This window comes from Polyodon spathula, chromosome 22 (assembly GCF_017654505.1).
Source record: "Polyodon spathula isolate WHYD16114869_AA chromosome 22, ASM1765450v1, whole genome shotgun sequence".
NCBI classification, from domain to species: Eukaryota; Metazoa; Chordata; class Actinopteri; order Acipenseriformes; family Polyodontidae; genus Polyodon; species Polyodon spathula.
In genome coordinates this window covers 8,530,852-8,556,664 of record NC_054555.1, presented here as the reverse complement: position 1 = coordinate 8,556,664, position 25,813 = coordinate 8,530,852, and the positions used below count along the sequence as shown (strand labels likewise).

General features: G+C 35.0%; 1 protein-coding gene across 2 annotated transcripts in view; it reads left to right on the top strand.

The window, feature by feature from the left end:
• The window catches only part of LOC121296860 (protocadherin-1-like), a 122,702-nt gene extending 99,363 nt beyond the window's left edge, over positions 1 to 23,339 (top strand). Inside the window, exon 5 of one of the 2 annotated variants that reach the window (XM_041222732.1) lies at positions 21,607 to 23,339. In XM_041222732.1, the coding sequence (XP_041078666.1) occupies positions 21,607 to 21,992 (386 nt within the window). In that variant the 3' untranslated portion in view covers positions 21,993 to 23,339. The remainder of the gene's footprint in view (positions 1 to 21,606) is intronic. The other variant, XM_041222733.1, reaches the window with a different exon arrangement.
• Positions 23,340 to 25,813: the final 2,474 nt, after the last annotated feature.

The following is a 25,813-nucleotide window of genomic DNA, read 5'->3' as shown; positions in this document are numbered from 1 at the left end:
GGAAACAGAGAATGGCATTCACCAAAAGGCACTGAGTAAACTATCGTCTGAATCCCAGACACTGTCTGCTCTGGGATTTGGTGTTGAAACATGGTTTCAAAGGAGGTAATGGATTTGTGCAGTAGTTAAGTGCTCCTCTGTATTTAAGGCATAGCTATAAACACACTTTTGAGGACCATTCAATTTTTTTAAAGTTGCAACTGTTAGTGCAACAGACACAATTTGACATGAACATTCACAACACTGATCCTTGACAGTATGTTCTGAAGCAACTGCAGCTTCCCACTCTCATCTGTCCAGTAGTATTACTGCCTTGTAAACTGCAATGGTGAACCTAAAGGGATTATTATATATAGTTATATATATAATATATATATATATCTATATAGATATATATCTATTATATATATATATGTAATCTTGATTATGCATCCCTTTAGCGGTATGGTTGAGGAATGAGTTGATGGGATATAATTCCCTTTGCATGTGATGATAGGTTTGGGGACTCCGTACACAATTTAGTAGGTACCATAAGAGTAAAGGTCAGGGCTTTCGGTTTTGCGTAATTTTACTATTAAACTTTACAAATAACTTTGTCAATTAGTATATGCATATTTTGCAGTGCAGGGTAATTTATTTAGGAACTAGTACATACTTGCTGCAGAGTGTAAGTCTCTCTAGATCTGTAAAACAGCATACAATAACATCATTTATTTTAAATATATGCAGAATATATGCAAAATGTCACATAAATATGAATGCTCATCAACTTTAGAGTTTACTAATAACTGATTTGTTACTTGAGATTTGCAAGTATATTAGGGGCAATGAAAATCAGAGGAAAATCTTGAGAAAGCAACATACAAATATAGCCTATCTATTCTCACATTCTAATCATAGCATTTAATTAAGGATCTGGTGTTTAGTTGAACTACTGTCAGCATTTTACCACCCCGGGTTAAGTAAATAATTTACAGATGCGACAAGCTGTGCTTTCAGAAGTTTCTTTTAAAAACTCTATAATAAGTCTGATTTCCATGTCTCCAGTAGTGAGTTGGGTACAGCTACTCATGAGAAGGCTCTCAGATATGGGACAAAAAAGCAAGCTAGTGAAAGCAATCTTCTGTTTCTGAAGATAAGGCACTTAGCAGGGTTGTACTGAATTAAATGACATTGTGCAGTACTTGTCACCTGGTTAAATAATTGATTTTGGTTTCATATTCATGCCTGTACCTAAAAATACTGCCAGCAAGTTATCTGTGCAATTTTAACTCTTTCTCTCATTGGACAGCAACGCATTGCAACCCTAGAGTCAATTCTCAATGTATTTATTAACCAGGTTATGATGACTCAGGGACCTGGTGACAGTCATATGTGTCATTCATTAAACAGTGATTCAACTTTTATATGATATCAAATTATTTTTGAGTATTCTACAATTAAAGATATGATGGGGGGGGGGTGTATGATACCCTGTTTGTTTTATATTCAAATGGAGATAATAATAACAATAACATATCCAACAGTACTTTCATCCTTTTTGTGAACATTGTCATATTGTACCAGACAGTTTCACTGTTTTGCACAATACAATCCCACACAGAAGGTTTTTTTTTTTTTTTTTTTTAATGAGCCATTTTGGGTTAACATTTACTTGCTTCAGAAGTAATGTGTGATTTGCTTAATCATGTAGAGTAAATACATTATTTGATGGCTGTATTGATTTTCTCAAAACAACAACCATGTGGGTTACCATTAGGGGTGTGCCGGGTGTGTCTAAGTAATTTACTTTAAGAAATTCAGAGTTGTTAGGTATTAATTAAATGGAATGTAACATGTTAATAAGTCAACGCAAAGCAATGTGGTTGCTTGGTTTCCCTTATTTACACAATTATTGAGTATCAATCAATACTAATCTGATTGTTGTTTAATGTAGACTTGATCAAACTAACTAAAACTAATTTATATTTTATAAGTGATTATTTGTCTTACCTTTATATATATATATATATATATATATATATATATATATATATATATATATATATATATATATACACATAGAAAAAGAAATGCATCAAATTTGTAGGACTGTAGTTCCAGGCAAGGTGTTATCTCTGGTTTAACATGACAAATAAATCCATATCCCAGTTTTCACAGTGGTACCTGAGTTTGGTTTAAGGAATGGGCACATTTACATGACAAATCAATTGCATTTGCTAGTTTTACAACATATTTTCTTTGTCAATTTATGACTTTGGTACGGCAGTAAGGCAGTGAAAATGTCAACGCCCCGAATGACAGGAAAATGTGCTTCCAATCAGCTTTTAAAACACACTGTGGAAGAAAATTGCCATCGATTGATACTCAACTGTAAAGGTGGAATGGTAGCTTTTCTTGTGTTGAAATCAACACATTAATAAAAGGATTTAATGCCTGCCAACAAATACTCCTTAAAAGGTAATTACTCAGAAAATATGAGTATCAGCAGACTTCTAGTTCTCACTGTCTTGCCCTGACCCCTTCAATTCAACTGAAAATTGAAAACCATTTAATTTACTTTATTTTCATTTTATTTTCAAATTATTATTTAGTCCTGTAATTCAGCCCATACATATTGCATCAATCAGCAAGCACCCCTCCATGATGTGTCTCAGTGTTGAGCTGTTTGAGGTGCTGCCTGTCATGACACAGAAATCCAAGTGAACTTGACATCTTAACGGATGTTAAAGATAGCATCTTTTTTCACTGAGGAAGAGAAACAGTGACATCGACCCTAGTGTTCTGGACACATTTCCTCTCAGTGTGACCAGTATTGATGATGCCCAAATGCTTAGCTGGTACAAATGCAATGGATTGATGTTAATTGAAAAAAGCTCATGTGTGTAATGGACCAAAGAAAAATGTAATTGCAAGGAAAAAAAAATCTGTGCATTTATTAGAACATGTTCTTGAGTGTATATTTAATCAGGTACAGTATATGCAGTTTTTAAACAATATACTGATAATTCAATGTGTTTTGCTTTTTTATGATGACGCTTATAACATTCAAGGTACTTGGCTTGATTAAAAACACAAGCTAATCTATTTTATTTTGCCCACAGTGCATTTATTCTACCGTATGTCATTTTATGTTCTTTAAAAGTTCAGATTCTGTAAACATGTTTTCATTAATAGGTCATGATACTGTTATATTGCATGCAAGGAACATGGCTTAATGTTACGACAAATTTTTTCCAGTAAAATCTGAAACCTTGCCTGAAGTTCCAAAATAATTTAACATTTTCATTTCCATACATTACACTACTAATAATATACAACACCATTCCATGTATTTTGTCAGACAATATATACAGCTCCTGAAAAAAAAGGTGCTGCAGTTAAACTGGAGGATGGGTGTGAGTATGGGTTACTGATATAATCTGAGCTGGGAGTAGCAGGTGCTTTGGATTTTGTGTCTCCCTCCAGTGTGTATGAAACAGATGGCATTGAGCTGTGCGAAGGCTGGTACCTGTTACAAGAACTGATTGCTGTGATCGGTGCCAGCTATCACATGGAGCAGGAATAGTTAACTCTTTCCGTAGCACTTCAGATTACAAGGAATGAAGTAGGTAGAGGGTTGGGTACGGAATGTCTGTAGTTACCAAGTTATGAATATGTTATAACAGTATTATCCATGCAACATTACAGCATTAAGAGGCATAATAATGTACACTAAGGTACACATTATATTCGGTTACAAAATGTCCATCCATATTGAGTTTTCAACCAGACTGCCTCGGCAGGAGCAGTATTGAGAGTATTGAGACAAAATGTGATTATAGTACCAGTATTATAGTGGTAGAATGGTTTCTTATTGTGTGCAGTCTGTGTTAAGATGTGGGAATATTATTACTTTGGACACCGGCCTTCAATTCAGGCACCATGTTCAAATCCAGCTTTGTCTGAGGCTGTGTGAATTGAGATATGGTGGATTTAAGTGGATAATGTTGCATGCAAAAACTCTATCACCTATTGCACTGGAATACTTTTCACCTGTTTGTGTCTGTCCTGAATATGGGATGTTGTTGAGCACCTAATGGTTTATGCATTTGCATTTGCTTATTCTGCTTTGTAAGGCAGCTTTGAGATGCTTTAGTGCATGAAAAAGCACTATAGAAATGTACAATTATTATTATGTGCATGGTTTGAGCCAGCACACAGAAAAGCTGTAGTGCAGTGATGCTTAAAATACACTTCATGACACAAATTATGGAATAAAACCAAATAATATACTGTAGATACAAAAATATGCAATGGCAGAATATATATATATATATATATATATATATATATATATATATATATATATATATATATATATATATATATATATAGAGAGAGAGAGAGAGAGAGAGAGAGAGAGAGAGAGAGAGAGAGAGAGAGAGAGAGAGATAGATAGATAGATAGATAGATAGATAGATACACACACACACATATAACTTTCCGAATACAATTTGTTCCTTGTGTATAGTTCTCATCCCGTGCATTATGTGCACAACTGAGCAGTTTAATTTACAATCCCTTGTATAGTGTACACTCTTTATAAAGCACACTCCTTAAATAATGCACACCTCTTTTATAATGTGCATTCTGTGTATAAAGCACTCTGCTTTTATAATGCACATATCTTGTATAATGTGCACCCCCTGTATAATGGACACTCTTTGTAAAAAGAATAATTCTAAGTAGGATCAATAATACTTTAAACTATATTTATATACATGGTATTATCAATGTATCAATTAAGCATAAACTGTACACTAGATATTAGAGTTGTATTTTTCTCAACCATAAATAAAGTTTTGACTTTAACGTCAGCTATTGCTGACAGCTACAAGAAAAACAGATTAGTATTCTTGTTACCTTTTACTTACGATACACATGTAAACCGCGTGCCTCTTATATAAAATGTATCCTGTTTATAGTGCTTCTAAAATGTTTAAAATGGTTTGTGTTATATTCTGAAAAATATAATAATAATAATAATAATAATAATAATAATAATAATAATAATAATAATAATAATAATAATAATAATAATAATAATAATAATGTTTTTTTTTTTTTTAAAATAGGACCTATTTGAATAAAACATAAATACCCAGATTTATCTCAAATGCTTCAGACACATCACAGATCTCCACCATTTACATAAAAGACTACGTCTTAAAACACATTATACTGTACTTAATGTGTGTAGGAAATATTTTGGCTTTAGCTCTCTGAGATATGATATCTCATTTTCTGGAGCTACCTGTCACAGCAGGAGGTCCCCACACTTGTGTAAAGTATAATCATAGTTTTAAAACATAGCACAACACAGTGCTATAATCCTGAAACAATATTGGAATAGAAACACAGCCTAAAGATAAGGTCCTTAGTACTGGAAAGCTGCTCTTCTCCATTTTTGTCTTCATGGCTTGTATACTATAATAACTCCAATCACGTTTACCTTAGTTGGTGCTAGGGATTATAAGAAAGCTAGGTCTGAAATATAAGGCACCATTTTTTTTTCCTTATAAAAACAGCTATTCAAAGGTTATACTATTTAAATATGAACACTAATGCATGTGCACTTATTGATACACACAAGGCAATGAGGACAAGTGTTCAAAGGGGTAAAGTAGGAACTTGTACTATAGTGTTTAGTGAAGTTATTAGGGTCAGCCTAAAGATTAGCATAACTGTAACCAGGTACCTCAGTGTTGCAGTCTCAGGGGTTTTCTGATTATGAAGATCAATTTCAGACACTTTTGCCAATACCGGGCTAGTGGTTTTTACTTTTTCAATATTGCTGAGAATCTCATTTGCATCTATAACAAAGCTTTTTTTTTTTTTTTTTTTTTTTTTTTTTTTAACTGTTTGTAAAATGAGCACTAAAGTGCATTTAGGAATGTGTTTATCAATATTAATAGGGATCAACGGCTGTATTTCACTGTATATCTGGTTGTTTCAGAAGGGAGCATGTCTGCTTTTGTGGACAAAACGCCAAAGATTTTAAATCTTGCCAGTAACAAAGACCTGATCCAACCACCATTACTTCAGCATGGCATATGTGGACATTTCACTTGTCCTAAATTCTGCTACATTGTGTTACATTTACATTTGCCTTGCTAATTTTACCAGCATGTTGCACTTTTGATGAAGCAAATAAGGGTACTAACCTCATTATCCTAAAAAACGCTTGTCAGAAACTGAACTTGATTGCATGCTACCTTATCTTGCTCCCTAAATTACTAGATTATGAATGACGTTAATACTACAAAAACATCCGTTCTTAAAACATCAGTTTTTAAAAAGCTGTGTGTGTGTGTGTGTGTATATATATATATATATATATATATATATATATATATATATATATATATATATATATATAAATATATACCTACAAGAAAACATTGTGGGCTGTATTTTCCATTTTAATTCACTTCAAATTGCCCAGTTATACTGTTCACTATCTTATGAAGACAAATCAGGAATACATTTAAATATGAAATTAACACACTTATTAGAAATACAAAGAGTAGGATGGAATGTATATTTGCCAGACTAAAACGGATGTGTTTTTTTACTGTTTGCCTGTCCATGCAGAGTGAACTGCTGAAAAACTTTTTTTATTTTATTTATAATGGTCACATTTTATTAGAGCATATACAAGTCTCACATTACAAACCAAGAGGACACAATCAGACAAAAACAAAAGGGTGATAAAACTAATAATAATTGATTTTAGCCACAATATATTGTACAATATATCACAACACTTTGTGTTTATAGTGTAAAAAAAAAACATTAGCCTGGAATTGAGTACATTATTAACAGACTGTACTTGACAGTGGACAACAGCTAGTTATATATATATATATATATATATATATATATATATATATATATATATATATATATATATATATATATATATATATATATATATATATATATATTATTATATATATATACAAATATATTATATAAAAAACTTTTTGTTGTCACACCTTGGTACATTACTCATTGTAGGAAACCACAATTGGTAATGAAGCATCCTTTGTCTCAGCAGCCACAGGCTTTGACACTTAATACTGAGCAGCTGGGAGTGTTTGGGAACTGCAGAACTGCTGTGGTCAGCACTTTCTATTTCACACCGTCAACATCTAAACCTTTCTTTTCTTTTCTTTTTTTTGTTGTTGTTTTAACCAGTGCCTCGTTATGTATTTCATTTGCCAACAGTTAAAAGATGACAAATATTACAATGTTCCAATATGCCACTGGCTGCCCGTAGCCCAGCATAAAGGCTACCCATTGTGGTAACACATTATTTAGACAGCCTAATCAAGCAGAGCTTTGGAATAACCCAGTGTGTACTTTAATATTACACCTATGTCCTGCAGTTCTTGATAAATGGGCTTTAATAACTCACATGTGTTTAAAGCCAGTATATTTCTTCTTCTAGCATCGCAATAGGTATAACAGAGTGGTTAATCTGTTTTTTCCTCAGTCTCTTGGGTTTGCAGAGGGCCTGGTAACTAATGAAGCTTTTAAGTACACAAGGCCAAATAATGCCTTCTCTTCCTGGTATTGGAGTAACACAGGGGAATAGACTGTCCCAATAGACTGGATATTGGATCAAAGCGGTGGGCAGAAGGACATTGTAACAAAACCATATTCATATACTGTATAGATAAAGAATAATAAATGACAGGTGATGTATCATATTAATAATAACAGTAATACCAGGATGGTGGTAATATACTATCCTTAACAACAATTGGGTGCTAGTGGGGCAGAAGGCCCTCTTTTTAAGCACAAACTAAGGCAAATACATTTTACCATTGCACTTCAAAATATGCCCCTGCTTGTCATTCTGTGGCAAATCTAGTATTATTACGTAGCGTAAATTTAGTTTAAAATTACATCTTCCGTTATGTCTGTATAACACAAAGTTGTGATTTTACATATGTACCTAAAATATATATATATATATCTATATATATATCTATATATATAATAGATATATATATAATTATATATATATATATTAGATATATCATTAGTGGTGGCCAAAATTAGAGTGAATCGACCCCTGGTGGCAAATATTTGGGCACCCTGTTCACATCTAAGCCAGCTCTTTCACACTAAGGGGGTTGTGAGAATGTTAGGAACTCAGTAAAGCACACATTCCAGTTATTCAGCTAGAGAATACCTATAGTCACCTTACCATCACATATTGCAAACTCAGCCGCTTTCGCAATCACACAGTAGCAGCTGAAACCAAACCCCTAGTAAAATGATCTGTCTAGATAATGAGCCACTATGGGTATGCTGACTATTCACTTGCATTTATACGGTATCCTTAAACTTGCTTGTGATTTTAGAGACAGAATAAGAAGTGATTGCTCTAATGTAATCAGAACGGACCTTTTGTATTCAAACCAGTTTCCAAGAAAGCTGGCAGTTGATTGGAGTTGAGCAAGAAAAAATTAATACAAATCAAAATGACACTGATACAGTGAATGATAGGACATCAATCAATCGTATTCAGCGATAACAGCAAGGTATTGATCTATCTAATACAAATATGTCATTCATGGCTTGACAGCATACAGATATACACAGAGTACATAGAAAGCCATGCCAAAGAAATAGCTCCCCACTGTGGTCCACTCCTGCAGCTATATCCCGTCCTTTGATTGTACAAATCCTGGAAAGTCCCCTAAATCATCAGACACTGAAGTGTTAAACAGCGTATGCAATGATGTTGGACTTCTTGGTTAAGTTCTTCCCATAAATCCTTATTTAGGCTGAGATAAGGCAGTGCTGGGCAACCTACAAACCATTTTACCATTTCAGTTCCTATGAACCATTTTATTCCTGACAGTGATGAGTACGGCAGCTACCGACTTGCTATATATCATGTAATTCACTAAACATAATAATAATAATAATAATAATAATAATAATAATAATAATAATAATAATAATAATAATAATAATAATTGTATATTTAGCAAAAATCTAAAGGACAGATTTTCACTTGCTCTTTAAATGGTTAATGCCAAAAGCTTCAGATGTACATGATAATTAACTTTTACATGTGTTACATGGGATTGACTCGTCAACAACATTTATGCAATAACGTGATAACACAATGGTACTTATCACATCCGTGTAATAACACACTTATTCCACCAATAGTTTCAATGTATTAGCAGGGGCCATTGGTAGCTACCTAGTTATTGCAATGTAATTAGAAAGTTAGGTACACACTTGTTGTCTCAAATTACATTAATTTACTAGCATGAAAGATTGGATAAAGGCTTAATGTAAATTTATCTTTAGTGAATAATTATTTTAGATAATAATTCTATTATATATAACAAATGTATAATATAAATTACATGCTTTCTTAGAATTATTCTTTGTAGAATGGTGTTCCTCCTCCCTAAGTTGAATACAGAAATGCAAAAAACTGCCTCATGATTGCGTCAGCAAGAGCAGCTATGAAAAGATAAAGAAAAAAGAAAACATAGAAAATCCTCAGCTTTGGTCCCTTCTAGAGTGAAGCCACACACCTCCCATCATCAGACACTGGTGTTACCTCAGATCTTTGAAACGCTTCCCAGAGAAAGCATATGGCACCTCCGCAAACAAGATGTTGCCGTATCCTGTGTGAACATTTTAAATAAATAAATACAGCTTATGTTCCTGACATTGGGAGCTGGCATCACGTCGCTGCTTATACTCCAGCGTGGTGTATACTTGTAAGCTGGATCAAGCATTCAGCATCAGTGGCATGCATCTATGAAGCTACCAAAAACCTGCCTTTCTGGGCTGTTTGCCAGACTGAGGAACTCACCAGTGTGATAACAGAAGTCTTTTTTTAGTGATGTATTAAACTCTTGTTAAATGTCTAGGATTGGCATTACTAGAAGCAGAATCCATCTGTTATTGTGTGGGACAGGTGTAGCGTGGCCATTGCACTGCCAGGCAATTTCACTGGAATGAGCCATTCCTAATGGGCTCATTTATCCTTATTATTTACTGTAAGCTAATCAGCAAGCGGTGATCGCTTTAAATAATGCCAAGGAGTAAAGGAAACAGGGCCTAAGTAAACTTAAGTAAACTTACAAAATAGTATTTGTGAACAGAGCAGACCTGATCTTGAGTACCTGGCTGCAAAGTTAAATATAGGTAAAGCTTTCATATGAAATGTGCTGCATCTGAATCTATTGCGTTGATGAAATCCATGCCTGTGAGGTAGCAGTAGATACAAGTATTCCACATGGCTTTAGCCTATCTCTGGCTGCTACCACTAGAAAGGTATTATGAAGTGGCCACTGTGAAGCGACATCACAGCTGCTCCAGTCTCACCTTCTCCCATAGGACGCCAATGCTTGGCAACAAGACTGGAGGAGTGCTACACAGAACAGTGCAATAAAAGGGCAAAATTGACCATAAATATTAAAAGTTCTCTCACTGAAAAAAGAAGAGCTCTGAGACAAATAATTCCTTTTGTTGTGCTTTTTTTAAGACTAAGTGAAAAGAAAAGGCTGATACCATTAAAAATCCCTTTCATAGAAAGAGAAGACGGCGTTCTTTTTTGGAAACTTCAGATCTCAAACGAACAGGTGCCAAGTGTAGTAGCTCATGTCAGTCCCTGTGCTGTTTGCATACACTCCTAGAGTCATCTATTTTTTCGTTGTTATTTTAAGATTAAATCAATGGGATTTATGTGAACAGGACTGCAGCAAGCTGTGTCCTCTCATTAAAGAGGATTGTACTTTGTTGACAGAAGGACAAGGCAGAACTGACAATTAATTTTTTATTCTGCTCCTACGGAACACACATTGGCTTATTATTATTATAATAATTATTATTATTATTATTATTATATATTATTATTAGTTATTATTATTAGTAGTAGTAGTAGTAGTAGTAGTAGTGTTATATACATATTCAATTGTGAATGCCCTTTCAAAAAGTATGGTTTGGGATTGCATATCAGTTTGGTTACCAGCAACTTTGTTATTAATGAGAGCAATTCAAAATCCTTGTCACTTAAAATTTGGTTCATGCAACATAGAACAATGCAATACAATATAAATTACCTGTGTGTACATAATTTAAGCAAAGCTAAATGCTGTCACTCAACGAGACTCACGCAGTAACCCTTAAAATCAGGACAAAATTGCATCTTTAGATCTCAGTGACCGAACAGAGAAGGGGTCAAATTTTCCACTACCTTCGTCGTACATATACTATAATTTACCAACAGTAGAAAATATAGACTGTGATGTGTTAACATTCTATTCAAATTGAAAGTGTTACATCATAGATGAACAACCAACCACCGTTTTGAGAAACAGAGATAATTGTGTCTTGAAAAATATACATCTCACACTAAAAAAAACTAAAAATGAAAAAAATGAAAGGTGGACATTCCAAATGTAGTTTGTAAGGAATGGCCACGTAAAAAAAATGATCAGGGGTCTCTATGCAAACTGTTTGACAGTGAGGACCAGGCATTGTCCTACAGAATAATAAAAAAGAAAAGTCTGGCATCATGCTTCCTCCTTGCCAGTGCAATAGCATTACTGTAATGAAATTGGCCCCATAAAGTGAAGAATTTATGAGGTGCAACAGTTTTAAATGAGAAGTACGGGGCCCAGGATGTAATCAGGGATCAAAAGGTGGGAAAATTTGCTAGTAAACAGTCATAATTTAGCTGTGAAAAAGTGCTTTGCTTCTGCACTTTGGCTTTACAATGCTGGGCATATGCTCCCGGGAAGGAAAAACTGCTTACTGTGCACGAAACAAATGGTACACCAATAAGGTATATAAGATTAGGACTTGATATGTGTTGTAATTGCTTGGTAAGTCATGTTGAGCTAGGGTAGCATTGCACACTGTGTCAATTGATCCATTGAAACATGCTCTTGTATCCTTTGTCTCTGTCTGTCTATCTGTCTGTCCATGTAGGTTGTTGTTTGGCTGTCTGAATGTAATTTCCAAGTCAATAATCACATAGCAATATGGCTGCTTTAACTATATATATATATATAATATATATATATATATATATATATATATATATATATATATATATATATATATATATATATTGGTCCTTTTTGTTGTATCAAACGTATTGCTCACTTTACAGCCTAACTTAAGTCTTGTGTTAAGGACAATTTTATTGTATATATTGATTTCCATTTTGTTGATACTTCTCCTGTGAATATATTCATTAAAATATGTTTGGCTTTCCACTAAATGTATTTTTTTTTATGTTATTAGAGCTGGTTGGTACATTTTTAAGTAGCAGATCGACTGTCAATAAGGTTACATTTCTTCAGTTCCCCTAAATGCAACCTGGGAAATAATAGAAGTGTAGGCCTCGGGCCTAGTGATGCTGGTATAAATTTATTCACTTTTGTAGCATAATTGATTTTTTCCTGTGTAGTATTCCAGTGGGAGGTAGATCATTTGACAGAATTTTTTTTTTTTAAACCCATAAATAATTAAATTGATGGTTTATAAGTTCACAGCAGGGATCCATTGAAATGTTCCCGGACTGTTTTGTGTTAAACCCTTCTGGGTTTTTCTAAACTCCAAAGTCTTTTTTTTTTAAGAAGAAGACTGCTCTTCTAGCCCTTGCACCTTAGAAATGAATAAGAAACATTCATCTCCCTGTTACTAATATAGTATCAGCATTATAGAGATGGGGAGGAGGGGCAAGCAGGGTGTTGCACAGAACCACATCTTGTAACTTTAGACTACCAAGGCACAGTTTGAAGAGTTTGATGCTTTTCATTTAAACACACAAGTGAAGTCATTAGCCACACTTTTATCTACTTTACTTTGTTTTCTGCCCAGTATAGATATTTAAAATGGACCTGTTTCTCTATTAATCATGCTCTTCTTACATGATCAGAAATCATAAAAATAAATACATAACAATAATTAAAATGCCAGAACAAGATTTGAGTTTGTATGTTCTGTTGGTTTTAACAGAGAACACAAATAACCAGGAAAGAGTTAAAATAAGAATGCAGGAATCTTGGAAATGGATCATCCTTTGAATTTGAAAGTGACCGTCTATAGACTCACAACATGGACGTTATCTTGAACTGAAATTGTGATATGTCACTTTGGGGTCTCAGGATCTGCTCCAAAGAAAATCAAGTCATTCGAAATCCCTGAAAAAGGGCAAAGGGTCAGTGAGCAAAGGAGTTGCTGGAAACTCTTATTGAGGCAGGGAAGCAGGTTACAGAATTATTGGTATTTGATTGCTTTAGCTTAATTATGATGGTTGGTATTCGTGGGAACATAAATATAGCGCTGCAAGCAAATTATTGGTGCACTAGCATTTTATGAACACAGTTTGACTGCTATGTCAGTTGCTACTTGAAACTTCTACAGATAAAGGTCTCTATTATTTTCTTTTTACATTAATACCAGCGTAAGCAGACTGAGACTCCATCAAAAAGTTTTAGGCAAATTAAAATAACCCATAAGGAATATATGCGCTTATTATTTATCTATTATGTGTGTTATATATGTTTTTACTTAGCAGAAAGCCCCTTGAGTGCAACTCCCTCTGGAAAGTTTCTTGTGGAACTATTTTTCCTTCTCTTTTCCACTGCTGACCCTCGAGGATTTCATGACTTGCTTGCTAGAAAACATAACGTTGCAGAAAAGGGATTTAAATCTCCAGGGCTTTAACGTCAGGTTTCCTCGATCGAACAGCGCAATAATTATCCAAGCAGAATATCCAGACCTGTTTCCATCTCTCCCTGAGAACAACACTCCATTCTTTGCATTTTGAACCAGTATACCGATTAATTAATATCCAGCTAATTTAATTTCCAAAAAGTAATAACTAAAAGCGTGAATAAAGACTGTCAAGGCAAAAATTCTTATCTGCCTAATGTTTAATTAGACTAAAGGCAAGACTTTTGTAACAGTGGAAGGAGTCATGGGTGGTAGTGAAGCACACCACATATTTCCTGCTGCCTGTTCAAGTGACAGAGGCACTGATCTGGGGAGGCCAGCTGTCCCCTTCTACTCTTCTTCCCTGAACAAGCAAAGATTGTTCCCCCGGGGTACTGAGCTAAACACTACCTGTCATTCTAAGGTTAATTGAAGGCTGGGTAATGCCCCGGTGAAAGCTGATTTGAAAATTGTCTGAGTGATTTTTTTAAGGAAGCTCAAAAAAGGCTTGGTGAAAAGAAAGTGTAAAATAAAGCACACTCTTTTCTGTAAATGGTCTGTCACTCACATAACCGGTACTCTTTAATGTACAAAATAGGTACCTTTTGTCAGTCAGTTACCATTACAATGGGCAAGACATGAGACAGACAGAGAGCTCGAAGTTGACACTCTGGGGGTTATTTCAAAAAGCGTAATTTTCATTCTGTAAGTGGAGCTTAGCGTTTATGAATGAATCCCTTACCCAGTTACGAATCTATTTTCAAAATATAGTAATGTTACTTGTAAGTAAGTCATTTTGTGTTGCCATAAAACACAAATATTGTGCTGGTCCTTCCAGCCCGAAAGAGCAATTGTAAGGATAGGTTTTTTTTTTTTTAATTCTTCTCTCCACACCTGTTCTCCACTCAGCGAACACACAACCCAGAGTGAGTGAAACACTGCATCTTTTATGCAGGTGTACTGACTCGATTGCTAATCAATCATTCAATTTGGAATCTCGGTACATTTGCACGTGAATTTGTGTACTAATTTGTGCACTTCCATGTGCTCACATACAAATACCCCTTTTAATCTGCATGTGAAGTGATTGTGCCATCCTCGTGTCTAAATACAATTATACATTTTAAATCACTCGTGCTACGTAGACCCATGTATATCCTGTGCACTAACATCTAAACATCAACATTAACACACCACATACAACACATAACACAAAACACACACAAGGGCAGAGCACAGTGCCACAAACCTACAGACACACTAACTCCTAGAGTGTAAAAGTTGAGGTCTTTAACCTCTCTCTACCTGGAGGATTATGGGAGAAAGTCTTAAATCATTCTCACAAGCAGAGAACCTGTAGAAAACCAATTAGTTTTAGGCCGAAAATAAAATAATGTCACTTTTTTTTTCCCTGTGCCACCTTAAATCTGTGCAGAAACCCTGACGTCAACTGACACTTAAAAGGAAAGATAAGACATTTAAATTAAGAGCCCCCTTGCACTTTAAAGGCTCTTCAGGCTAACATGATAACCTTGAATATTGAGCACCTCCTTTCACTGCACCTGTCTCCCTTCTTCTAATCTTCCAGGGGTGAGGAGGCTCTCCCTCCAGTCATTGTGGAGGCTGCCAAACCAATAAGCAGGAATTGCATAAGCACAGACCTCATTGATCCAGCTGGAGAAAAGGGATAATATGAGTCTAACTGTCTGAAATGGAAGTAAAGGCATGGGAATTAACAGAAACAATAACAGATAACATTCTTTGTCATCTCACTTGTTTTTGTTTATTTATTTAGACTTTTTTTTTTTCCTTTTTACGGATTGTGTGGTGTGTTTAAATTAAATTCAACTCAACATTTAGTTCAATGAAACTCTCCATTCTGTCCCTAATACAAATAGAAGCTAGTTTTGTTTTGTTTTTAAGTTTTCTGGAACATCAGCTTTCTTGAGGCTACATTATCTTCTGGTTGCAGTTAATCTGCATTGGTGTGAATCTTACAAATAATTGATTGCAGGCCTTTAGCTGTTGCCACAGCAACTGATAGGTAGATATTGTTGGATTGACATTGTGCCACAGCTTTGCCTTCAGCCACAGCTGAGGGACCTTGGACCTGTCGAAGCATATGCAGAACACTAAGGGATAGTCCCGTATCCCACACTGATTTTAGATTTCACTATGATCCTTTTTTCATTTCCTCTTTCTGCTTTTATTTTCAACCTGAGATATAAGTGGGTGTTGCAGAGTTGTTTAATTTACTAATTTGTCTAAAACCAAATGAGTTGGGTGCTGTCAACATCAACCTACAGTACTTGGTCCTTATCACATCTTGGGCAGACCAAGGGCATAAAGACTAAACTGTTCCTTCACATTCCCGATAGGGATTGTTCCTCCAGTGTGTACCTGAGGCATATTGACAAGGGAACGTGGGGAAGCTCATTATGCCACTGTTTGTGTAACCCCCTGCTGTGTGGATTAATAGACTGCAGTCTGTTCATCAGAATAAAAAAAAAGAGTTGAAAGGAAAATAAATATTGGATTTAGGCCCAACAGAACTGACTTGCTTGCAATTATACCTTGTGTAAAAGAAAGAGCTGTCAATTTTTTTTTTTTTTTTTTTACGTCAAACCTGGCCAACAAACAAGAAGGAGCAGTGAGTTTTCCATTCCCTTTATTACACACAGCAGGGATCGGTTTCACTGTCAGTCATCACAACTCCCCAGATCACTGCATTAAGGACAACCAAGTTTAATCCATCACTTGTTGGTTGAATACAGTATGGAAGATAGGGGATGAAAAGCATAACAAAAAAAAAAAGAAGCATACTGTGCATTGTTACAAGTGTGACACCAGAAGCCAGATTAGTACTGCAAACTTTTCTATGCTGAATTGCATTTTCAGAATATATTTCATTTACTTTATAATACAATACATAACAACATGTAACCTTTATTGTCAGCTGAGTAAAATTACTTGACAAGCACTGCAACTTCCCTCTGACTGAAGCGATCAATTAACTATATAAAAACGATAGCAAATTCATTCTACCATTTGTTTACCTGGCAGTTGTCCCACTCGTTTTGCACAGCTGAAAATTGCTTAAATTATGGTACGTGTGTCTGTGTCCCTCAGTATTACATTGTTGTCAGGTCACATTGCAACTGGCTGCATGGTGTAAATGACTTGAGAAATAGGCATTCTAACCTTGTCTCCCATTATCATCAGATATATTCTGGAAAGAAATCATCTTGCACCTAAAGATAGTAATAGGTACCTGTTAGGGGTCTAGCCAAGCAATTTTAGCACATGATTGCCTCTCATGGAACACGCATACAGCTTCATCAGTATGTGCGTACACTTTAACTCCATATCCATGTTATTCATTTGCATTTTACCTCAGCACTTGCATATTCTAAGAACACTTAACTATGACAGGAAATATGACAAATTAGAATAATGTTAGGAAGAAGGCTGAAACTGATTAATCTGTCAGCACCTATGCATGACATGTGAAAGTGGAACAGTTCTTCATATGACAATGTTGTGTGGTGTCAAAGATCACTTAGCAGTGCAAAAGGAAGGGTGTGAACCCCAAGCGTTGTGGTTATTTTATTATTGCAATATATTAATATAAGGGACACATTTAAATCTGAATGCATTCTCCAGATACTGCTGAGTAAGTACCTTGCTAACTTTTATTACAGCAGACTTATACTTCATCACCTTAGGGTTAGGTTTATTTTTTTTATATATATATATATATATATATATATATATATATATATATATATATATATATATATATATATATATATATATACACACATACACACATACAGTGCCTTGCAAAAGTATTTAGACCCCTGACCAATTCTCTCATATTACGGAATTACATTTTCTCATTTGCCGAATTACAAATTACATTGAAATTTATTTCTGTTTGATATTTTATTTTTAAACACTGAAACTCAGAATCAATTATTGTAAGGTGACACTGGTTTTATGTTGGGAAATATTTTTAAGAAAAATAAAAAACTGAAATATCTTGCTTGCATAAGTATTCAACCTCTGTACTGTGGAAGCTCCCAGTTTGCACTGATGAAAGAAATTGCCCTAACGAGGACAAAATTACCTTACCATTGGCCTCCACCTGTGAACCATTAAAGTTGCTGTCACATTTTCTGGATAAAAACCCCACTGTTGAAGGATCATTGGTAAGGCTGTGAATCTGAAGGAAAATGAAGACCAAAGAGCATTCTACAGAAGTTAGAGATAAAGTAATACAAATACATAGATTAGGGAAAGGGTACAAAATAATATCCAAGTGTTTGAGCACAGTTGGATCAATAATCAGGAAGTGGAAGCTGCATCACATCACCCAGACACTACCAAGAAAAGGCCATCCCTCAAAACTCAACGCTCAAACAAGAAGGAGACATGAGAGAGAAGTCACAGATAGGCCAACAATCACTTTGAAGGAGCTACAGAGTTCAGTGTCTGGGAGTGGAGTAATGGTGCACCAGTCAACCATATCAAGAGCTCTGCATAACACTGCCATGTATGGGAGGGTGGCAAGAAAGAATCCATTACTCAAAAAGTACCATCTGAAAGCACGTCTGGAGTTTGCCAGGAAGCATGAGAGTGACGCAGCTGCGATGTGGTAAAAGGTTTTGTGGTCGGTTGAGACCAAGATAGAGCTTTTTGGCCAAAACTCAAAGCGTTATGTGTGGCGCAAACCTAACACTGCCCATGCCTCAAGACACACCATCCTTACAGTGAAGTATGGTGGTGGCAGCATCAAGCTGTGGGGATGCTTCTCATCAGCAGGGACTGGGATCTTGTTACAACTGAAGGAAGAATAGATGGAGCAAAATACAGGAAAATACTGTATACTGTAGTCCGCTAAAAAACTGAAGCTTGGGAGGAAATTCACCTTTCAGCCAGACAATGATCCCAAGCACAAGGCCAAAGCAACATTGGAGTGGCTCAAGAACAAAAAGGTGAATGTCCTACAGTTGCCCAGTCGAAGTCCTGATCTCAATCTCATGAGAATCTGTGGCACTATTTGGAAATTGCGGTCCACAAGGGTCGTCCAACCAATCTGAACAATCTGGAGCAAATCTGCCAAGAAGAATGGATCAAAATCACTCCAACACTGTGTGCAAAGCTGGTACATACTGACGACAAAAGACTTAAAGCTGTTATTGCAGCGAAAGGTGGCTCTACCAAATATTAATGAGTGGGGGTTGAATACTTATGCAAGTAAGATATTTCATTTTTTTTATTTTTCTTAAAAATATTTCCCAACATAAAACCAATGTCACCTTACAATAATTGATTTTGAGTTTAAGTGTTTTAAAATAATAATATATATCTATAATTATATATATATAGATATATATCTATATATATATATATATATATATCTATATGATAATATATATATAGGATCATCCTAGTAGGACACATGTGTTGGTTGGAGCTTAAATCACATTTGTATTTTGTTCTGCTACTCTGTAATAATTTAATTAGGAGGTGTCATCTGTAGTTTGGGCATCATCGATACACCCGCATGATAATGACAATCTCTCATGACATTAAAAACACAAACAGGCACTCAGTATCATCATGCATTTTGCAAAATGGATTTATAAAGTTTTTACCTTAGAATTCCATTGAGATGAGCCAACTGAACTCAAGAAACTCTTTATGAAACTATGCTTCATTTCTGAATAAAAACTAAATTATTGCTCACGCCTTGTTGAATGTCATTATCATTTTAACCATCAACATTGCTGCTGAACACAGCTTATTTTAAGCTAATTAACAGCCAGTGTTCAATAACAGAGAATATTGCATGTGTATTTTAAACTCTTAGCCTGAAGACTTAGACCTCTGGTACAAGGTAATGCATTTAAATTATGCATGAAGTGAGAGGGTTTTGCACATTTGGGAAATAAAAAGGTCTCCCAAAAGATAGATTTTTCTTTGTTTTAAAAAGTGATTTACTGTCATGCATAAATACATTTTTTTTCTTTTTTTTATTCCTGCACGTGGGTTGATATTGTCATTTAAAAATTTTGTACATTGCAAATACGTCCTCCATATCTTGAGTATGATGACATACAGCACACAATATATCTAACATTAAGTCTGCCTTTCTTAAGCAAACATATACACAATTTTTGTACACTGTTCTAAATCATTCAGTGAATTTAACATTACAAAATCATGTCCCTGCTTATGGTATAAGCTTAAACTAAACATTTGGTATTTGTTTGTTTTCTCACTTATTTCTACCAAAGGCAATTTTGTGACTGTGTGGTGCCATGTTATTTGTGAGTGCAACACACTGAAGAATGTGATTGAGTGTTGAAAGCCTGTAATTTTTACAGACACTTGGAGATTGGCAGTCTTTCAGAGGGATTTTGACCTTTATAGAATTAAGATTTTGAACTTTTTTTTTTTTCTTGACGATGGTTGTCAAGGGTCTTTGATAAATAGCACAACACTAGCATACTTGCTAACTTTTCAGGACCAAAAAGCAGTAGACTGGGAGGGTGGGGGTGTACATACAATCATGTTGATAATGACAAACAAGACCATCTTTTGGCTAATAACTGCAGTGTACTCTAGTCCTATGCTGCACACTGAGATCGTGAGTCAGTCAACATTGAAATCCAATTGAATCTTACATATACGTTTTATTTTGCGGGTTGTACAATGACTGTCATAGATCAAGGCACTTTTAATGTACATTTGCGGGTCCAGTTTTTATTACAATTTCCACTTTTGTTTCACTGTATTTTTCTATAATTTTATAAATCGGTAGGGTTGGTATGTATGCAGTAGATGCTATGCTATAGAGTATAGTCTATAACTGGGGCATGCAATCTTTAAAATAAGTTGCATTTGCTGTAGTCTTGAAGTCTAGCAATTGCATATTGTATCTTTCATTAATTAAATGTTGAGCCTAAGCGTTTACAGTTTTGGGATGGAGCCAGGATATGCCACCATTCATAAATCACGGAATGGAATTTAGAACCATGATTCAGCTGTTGCTGGTCATGAATGTTAGCTGTGTGATTAATAGATTATATATATATATATATATATATATATATATATATATATATATATATATATATATATATATATATATATATATATATATATAAATACTACCGGTATACTCGAATGCCCCAAAATTTTATGTTTGTATATTACTTATGTTATGTGTTTCATGTGCAATTACAAATGTGTCGCTTACGTGTGTTGACGGATAAATTCATGGACACGACATTTTTTTTTTTTTTTTTTTTTTGCAACAGAGATGTCAGATCAAAGTGCTGCGGTTAACAAGTTCCAGTCTGTAGTAGCAGAAAAAACAAACAATTTTTTCCCCGTAGCACTTTTTACAGATGGTATATTTAAGTATCTCCGTATCTTGTGCCACAGGGATTACGCAGGCTGTATTTACAGGAATACTCATGAAACAAGCTGTTTAAATAAACTGGTAATGTGTTATGTGCCCCTTTAAAAAGAGTCAGATTTCAATGATAATTCCTTACGTTTAGTTAAGTGATACTAAAGTTCTAAATAGATCTTATGTATTAGTCTATATATAATATATATATATATATATATATATATATATATATATATATATATATATATATACAGGGATGTTCCGTTTTTTTTTGTGTGTCATATAGTCTAATATTATAATCCAGCAGGGAATTCCATTATCTTCATTTAGAGCATAAAGACAGTTTTGCATTTTTCATATATAAAATAAAACATTATTATTTGAATTTTTTTTTTCATATTACGGTTTTCTGTTTGTCTTTCCAGGTCTCAGACCTCTGCCAGACGTCGCTATGACTGGGAATTGTACTAGGGAATGCACTGAATTTGGACATTCAGATGCCTGCTGGATGCCTGGACAACCTTCCCCTACTCGCAAGACCAAGAACACCCCCAAACTCTCTACCTTTGTGCCTTACCAAGAGAGGGGGAACCAGGATCGGCTGACAAATGGGAGCCCCAGGCATGTGGAGGAACACAACGCCAAGGTCGCTAACATCCGCTTCCTGCCCCCATACAGTGCCTTCTCTAGTACTAGCCATGAGCCCAGCAAGGACTCCCCCATGGAAGAAATCCCTCTCACCCAGGCCTCAGCGTTTCAGCAAGCCACCACCCCTACTACCCAGAATTCCAAGCGAGAGATCTACCTGTGAGGGATTTTCCTAGTGCTTGTTTGCTGCCGAAATAGGAACGACATGTTTTAAAAAAGGCTTTAGAATCCAAAAAAAGAAGAAAAAATAATCTAAATAAACAAAAATTAAGAAACAAAACTGAAGGAACATTTATGGGAACACAATTTACTGGTAAACATTCTTTTTTTTTTAATTTTTAGTCAGAACACACTTTTGTCACTTTCAAAAATTAAAGGCAAGCCCTTTTTTTCTGTCTGGCTTGCCTGTGGAGCGGTCATTTCTTTGAATCAAATGGTTCAAGAAATTCTAAAGCTATAGTTAAGGCTCTAGTGCTATCACCAAGATTTCATACAACTTTCATCTGCCTGGTAACAAGTCTTCTAAGCAGCAGGGAATGGTCAAATATCAGAGAAGTCTTTATTACTATACAGTGCTGTAAATACAACCTATGAATGGTGTTTAAACGTCTGTCAAACTCCAATATTTTCTTCTGCTGTAAAGAGCTTCAAAATGTTTGCTTTTTAATTGTTTTACAGCAAAATAAAAACAAAATGACCTTATGTAGATATCATCCCTGTATATAGAGGAAGTTACACCACAAAGCAGGAAGTAGAGATGACATGACAAGAAAAGAAACTAAAATTGTGACAGTGGTGGACTGTGTTACTCCTGCATTTGGATGTACGCTACAAAACCCTGGGGATATACTGCTATCTTTTTGTGACCTTCTCCCTTTTTTCTGTTAAAGTTTATTGGGTTGAAAAGATGGATTCTGGGCAATTAGTGGCTTTCTGTGTTTTAAGTGAAAGGGTTAGGCTGTTTTCGTTGCTACTGTGTCTGCACTATATTTGCAAAACGCTCAACCTCTTGGGGAATACTGACCTTAATATTTAGGGATAATGTCCAACATATGGGATATTTATTTTATATGTAATAACAGTTGTTTAAATCTGTACTTGAAGTTGACTTGTGCCACTTGTGTATTTACGTAGTGATTTGTTTTCTCTTTTTCTGTATTATAATGACACAAACATGTTTAGGGTTAACATGCTGTTTTAGGGTTATTCACCAATACATGATGAAAAACGCCTTAAAAGCTTGGGGTAAGGAGTTTGCAGAAATAACAAAACAAGACCATTCACACAAGCCTTCTGTAAGGATTATGTTCTAATTACTTACGTTTGGTGCATTTAGTAGGCCACCCAAGGCACAGAAAGCTGTTGCACCAAGATACCTTTGTTCACTTTAAAAGAAAACAAACTGTGACACTCACTGTTGAACTGCATTGCCTCATGAGTAGAAATACTAGTTTTGTGCATAGTACATGTTCTTTTTTTTTTATTGCTGTTTTTTGCCCATATTAAAGCAGAGCTAGTTATTCAATCTGATGCCATCTGATTGTTAACATAGATGTGTACTAAGCTGTTGGTGCTTAAAAAAAAAATGTCTGTAAGCCATATGTTTCAACAGTTTGACAAACAACTTGTAAACAGGGTAAACTTCAATTGTGTGTGTATTTTACATGCTTTCCGGCTTTGTGATCATTTCTGTAAGTCAATCTGAACATCAGTGGATCAGGCTGATATGAAATGCTTACTAGACACAGACCTGATTTTTAAATCCAAGTGTACATAGTTCAAAAAATGACTTTACTTAGTGTATAAGTCATTTCAATTAATACATTGTCCGATACCTGGTTTCCAGAAGACACTAATTTATCCTTGTGCACAAGTATATCATTTATTTTTTAAAAATGTTTTTGCCATTTAATTTAGTTAGGTATTTATCCAAACAGCATATCAAAGCCACATTTACAGAAATTAATGACACAGGAAATGTACTGATCTAACGGCAGATACTTTAGTCTGATACTCAACCTGTTTCAAAAGACTGCAGTACAGTGCCCATTTAAGGATCATTGTGATTAGCAGGATATGTTTAGGAAAACCCATATTTAACAGAAAGACAATCAATTAAATGCCTAATGTACTTGAAAAGGAAATGGCATCACACGTACACAGTTAAAGCTACATACAAAATGGGGGGGGGGGGGGCATTTGTTAGAATTACTGTTGTTAAGTAAATACGTGCTCGATTCATCCAAAATTTGACCTCTGAAAGGCAGTGCATACCTATCTGCATAAAACACCAACTCATTTTGTACTTGCCCTCTGATAAAACTTTCTGTCAGTTCCCATAGAGAACCAGGTTAGTATTTAGCTCTTCCTGAGTTATTCTTCTCTTTCTTCCCTAATAGGAACAAGAATCTGTGCCTCATAGCTTGCACCACAACTAGCAACAGGTGACATGTAAATGTAATCTGAACCCAAGGAGACTAAACAAATACTTTAGATATGATTGAAGAGGGGAGCTGCCGAATGTGAAGGGATAAGTCATGGTCTCAAAACAAACATTCCAAGCATTGGGTCTGAATTCTGCATTATGGTTCAGTGTTTTCCAACACAGCGCCTCAACACAACACAATAAGATAAAAACAATGTATTAGGCATGTGGTTAAGATTGAAGTGGTGCTAGGAAATGTTATATTAAATCAACTAACATCTCCATCACAGAACAATGTATTTACTTGCAATGCAGAAATAAATAAAAAAAATCCTGTGTGAACTAGATTATTGTAAACCATTGGTGTTAAATACCATTGCAGTTAGTCTACTGAAAGCTGCTGTCATTTTCACATAGGAACTCCTAACAGGTGTAAAGGCTGCAATTGTTGATTTGTGCACTTAGGCTCTTTCAATTATTGATTATTCCAATTATTTTCTTGTTGGCATAAACTTTTAATAATTTGTTAGTGAATGTTTCTGTGGTTGAATTAAGCCTTTTTTATTTTATTTTCCTGTTTTACCCGCTGGCGAGACCAGTAGGAATATATATCTATAGGGAATATAATATATATATAATATATATATATATATATCTATATATATATATATATTATCACTTTGTGTTCTATTGTACTCCATGTTGAAAGCAGAGCCATTTTTCACATTGACAGAGACTCATATTCCACTCCCACCCTGGTCTTCATAGCCTACTTTTGTCTGGCCTGCAATGTTGGGAAATTTGACTGACACTGTGCTTTTAAAGCTGGCAAAGTTTATGACTAGACTAAGAAGGGGAAGGAGGTGTGTAAACATGGTAACTTTGCCTTTTCCTTCTACTGACTTCATGGCAACTTGACCAAAGCAGAAATATGGAAAAATATGTCATCTTAAATTGTCAGCTAATATGTCAGCTAATTATTTTGATACAGGTTACCTCCATGGGCTACACTTCCAGTTTATAAGAATACACTGGCCCAAAGAAGATTATTTTGGGTATAGCATACAGGTACACATTTGTTACAGCATTTATTGCATGCATTTAGCACAAAAAGGGAGGAGAATGATGTTTAATACATCTTAATGTTTGTGTTTCTATAGAATGCTTAATCTCCCACTCAAACTGCATGCTAAGTGCATGCAATAAATACAATACAGTGTTAACTATGGGGTAACTCAGGGTAATCTACATATATTTTGAAGAGCATCTGCAACTTCTTTGAACAGCCACTTCAAATGCTCATTCTGCCAATTAACGACAGATGATTCATAAACATGTTATTTTAACACATGGATGTGTAACTGTAGGTAAGGACAGAGCAAGGCTTTAAACTGTAATTCCCATTACAGCACTGAGTGTACAGAAAGCAAATAGGTTGGCACATTATACATGTACAGCTTTCTCATCACTGCCAAATGGATTAGGAGAGTATGATTTATTTGTGTGGCAGTCAGATAGATTACTGCCCTGATAAATTTAAATGACTCTATTTCAGCATG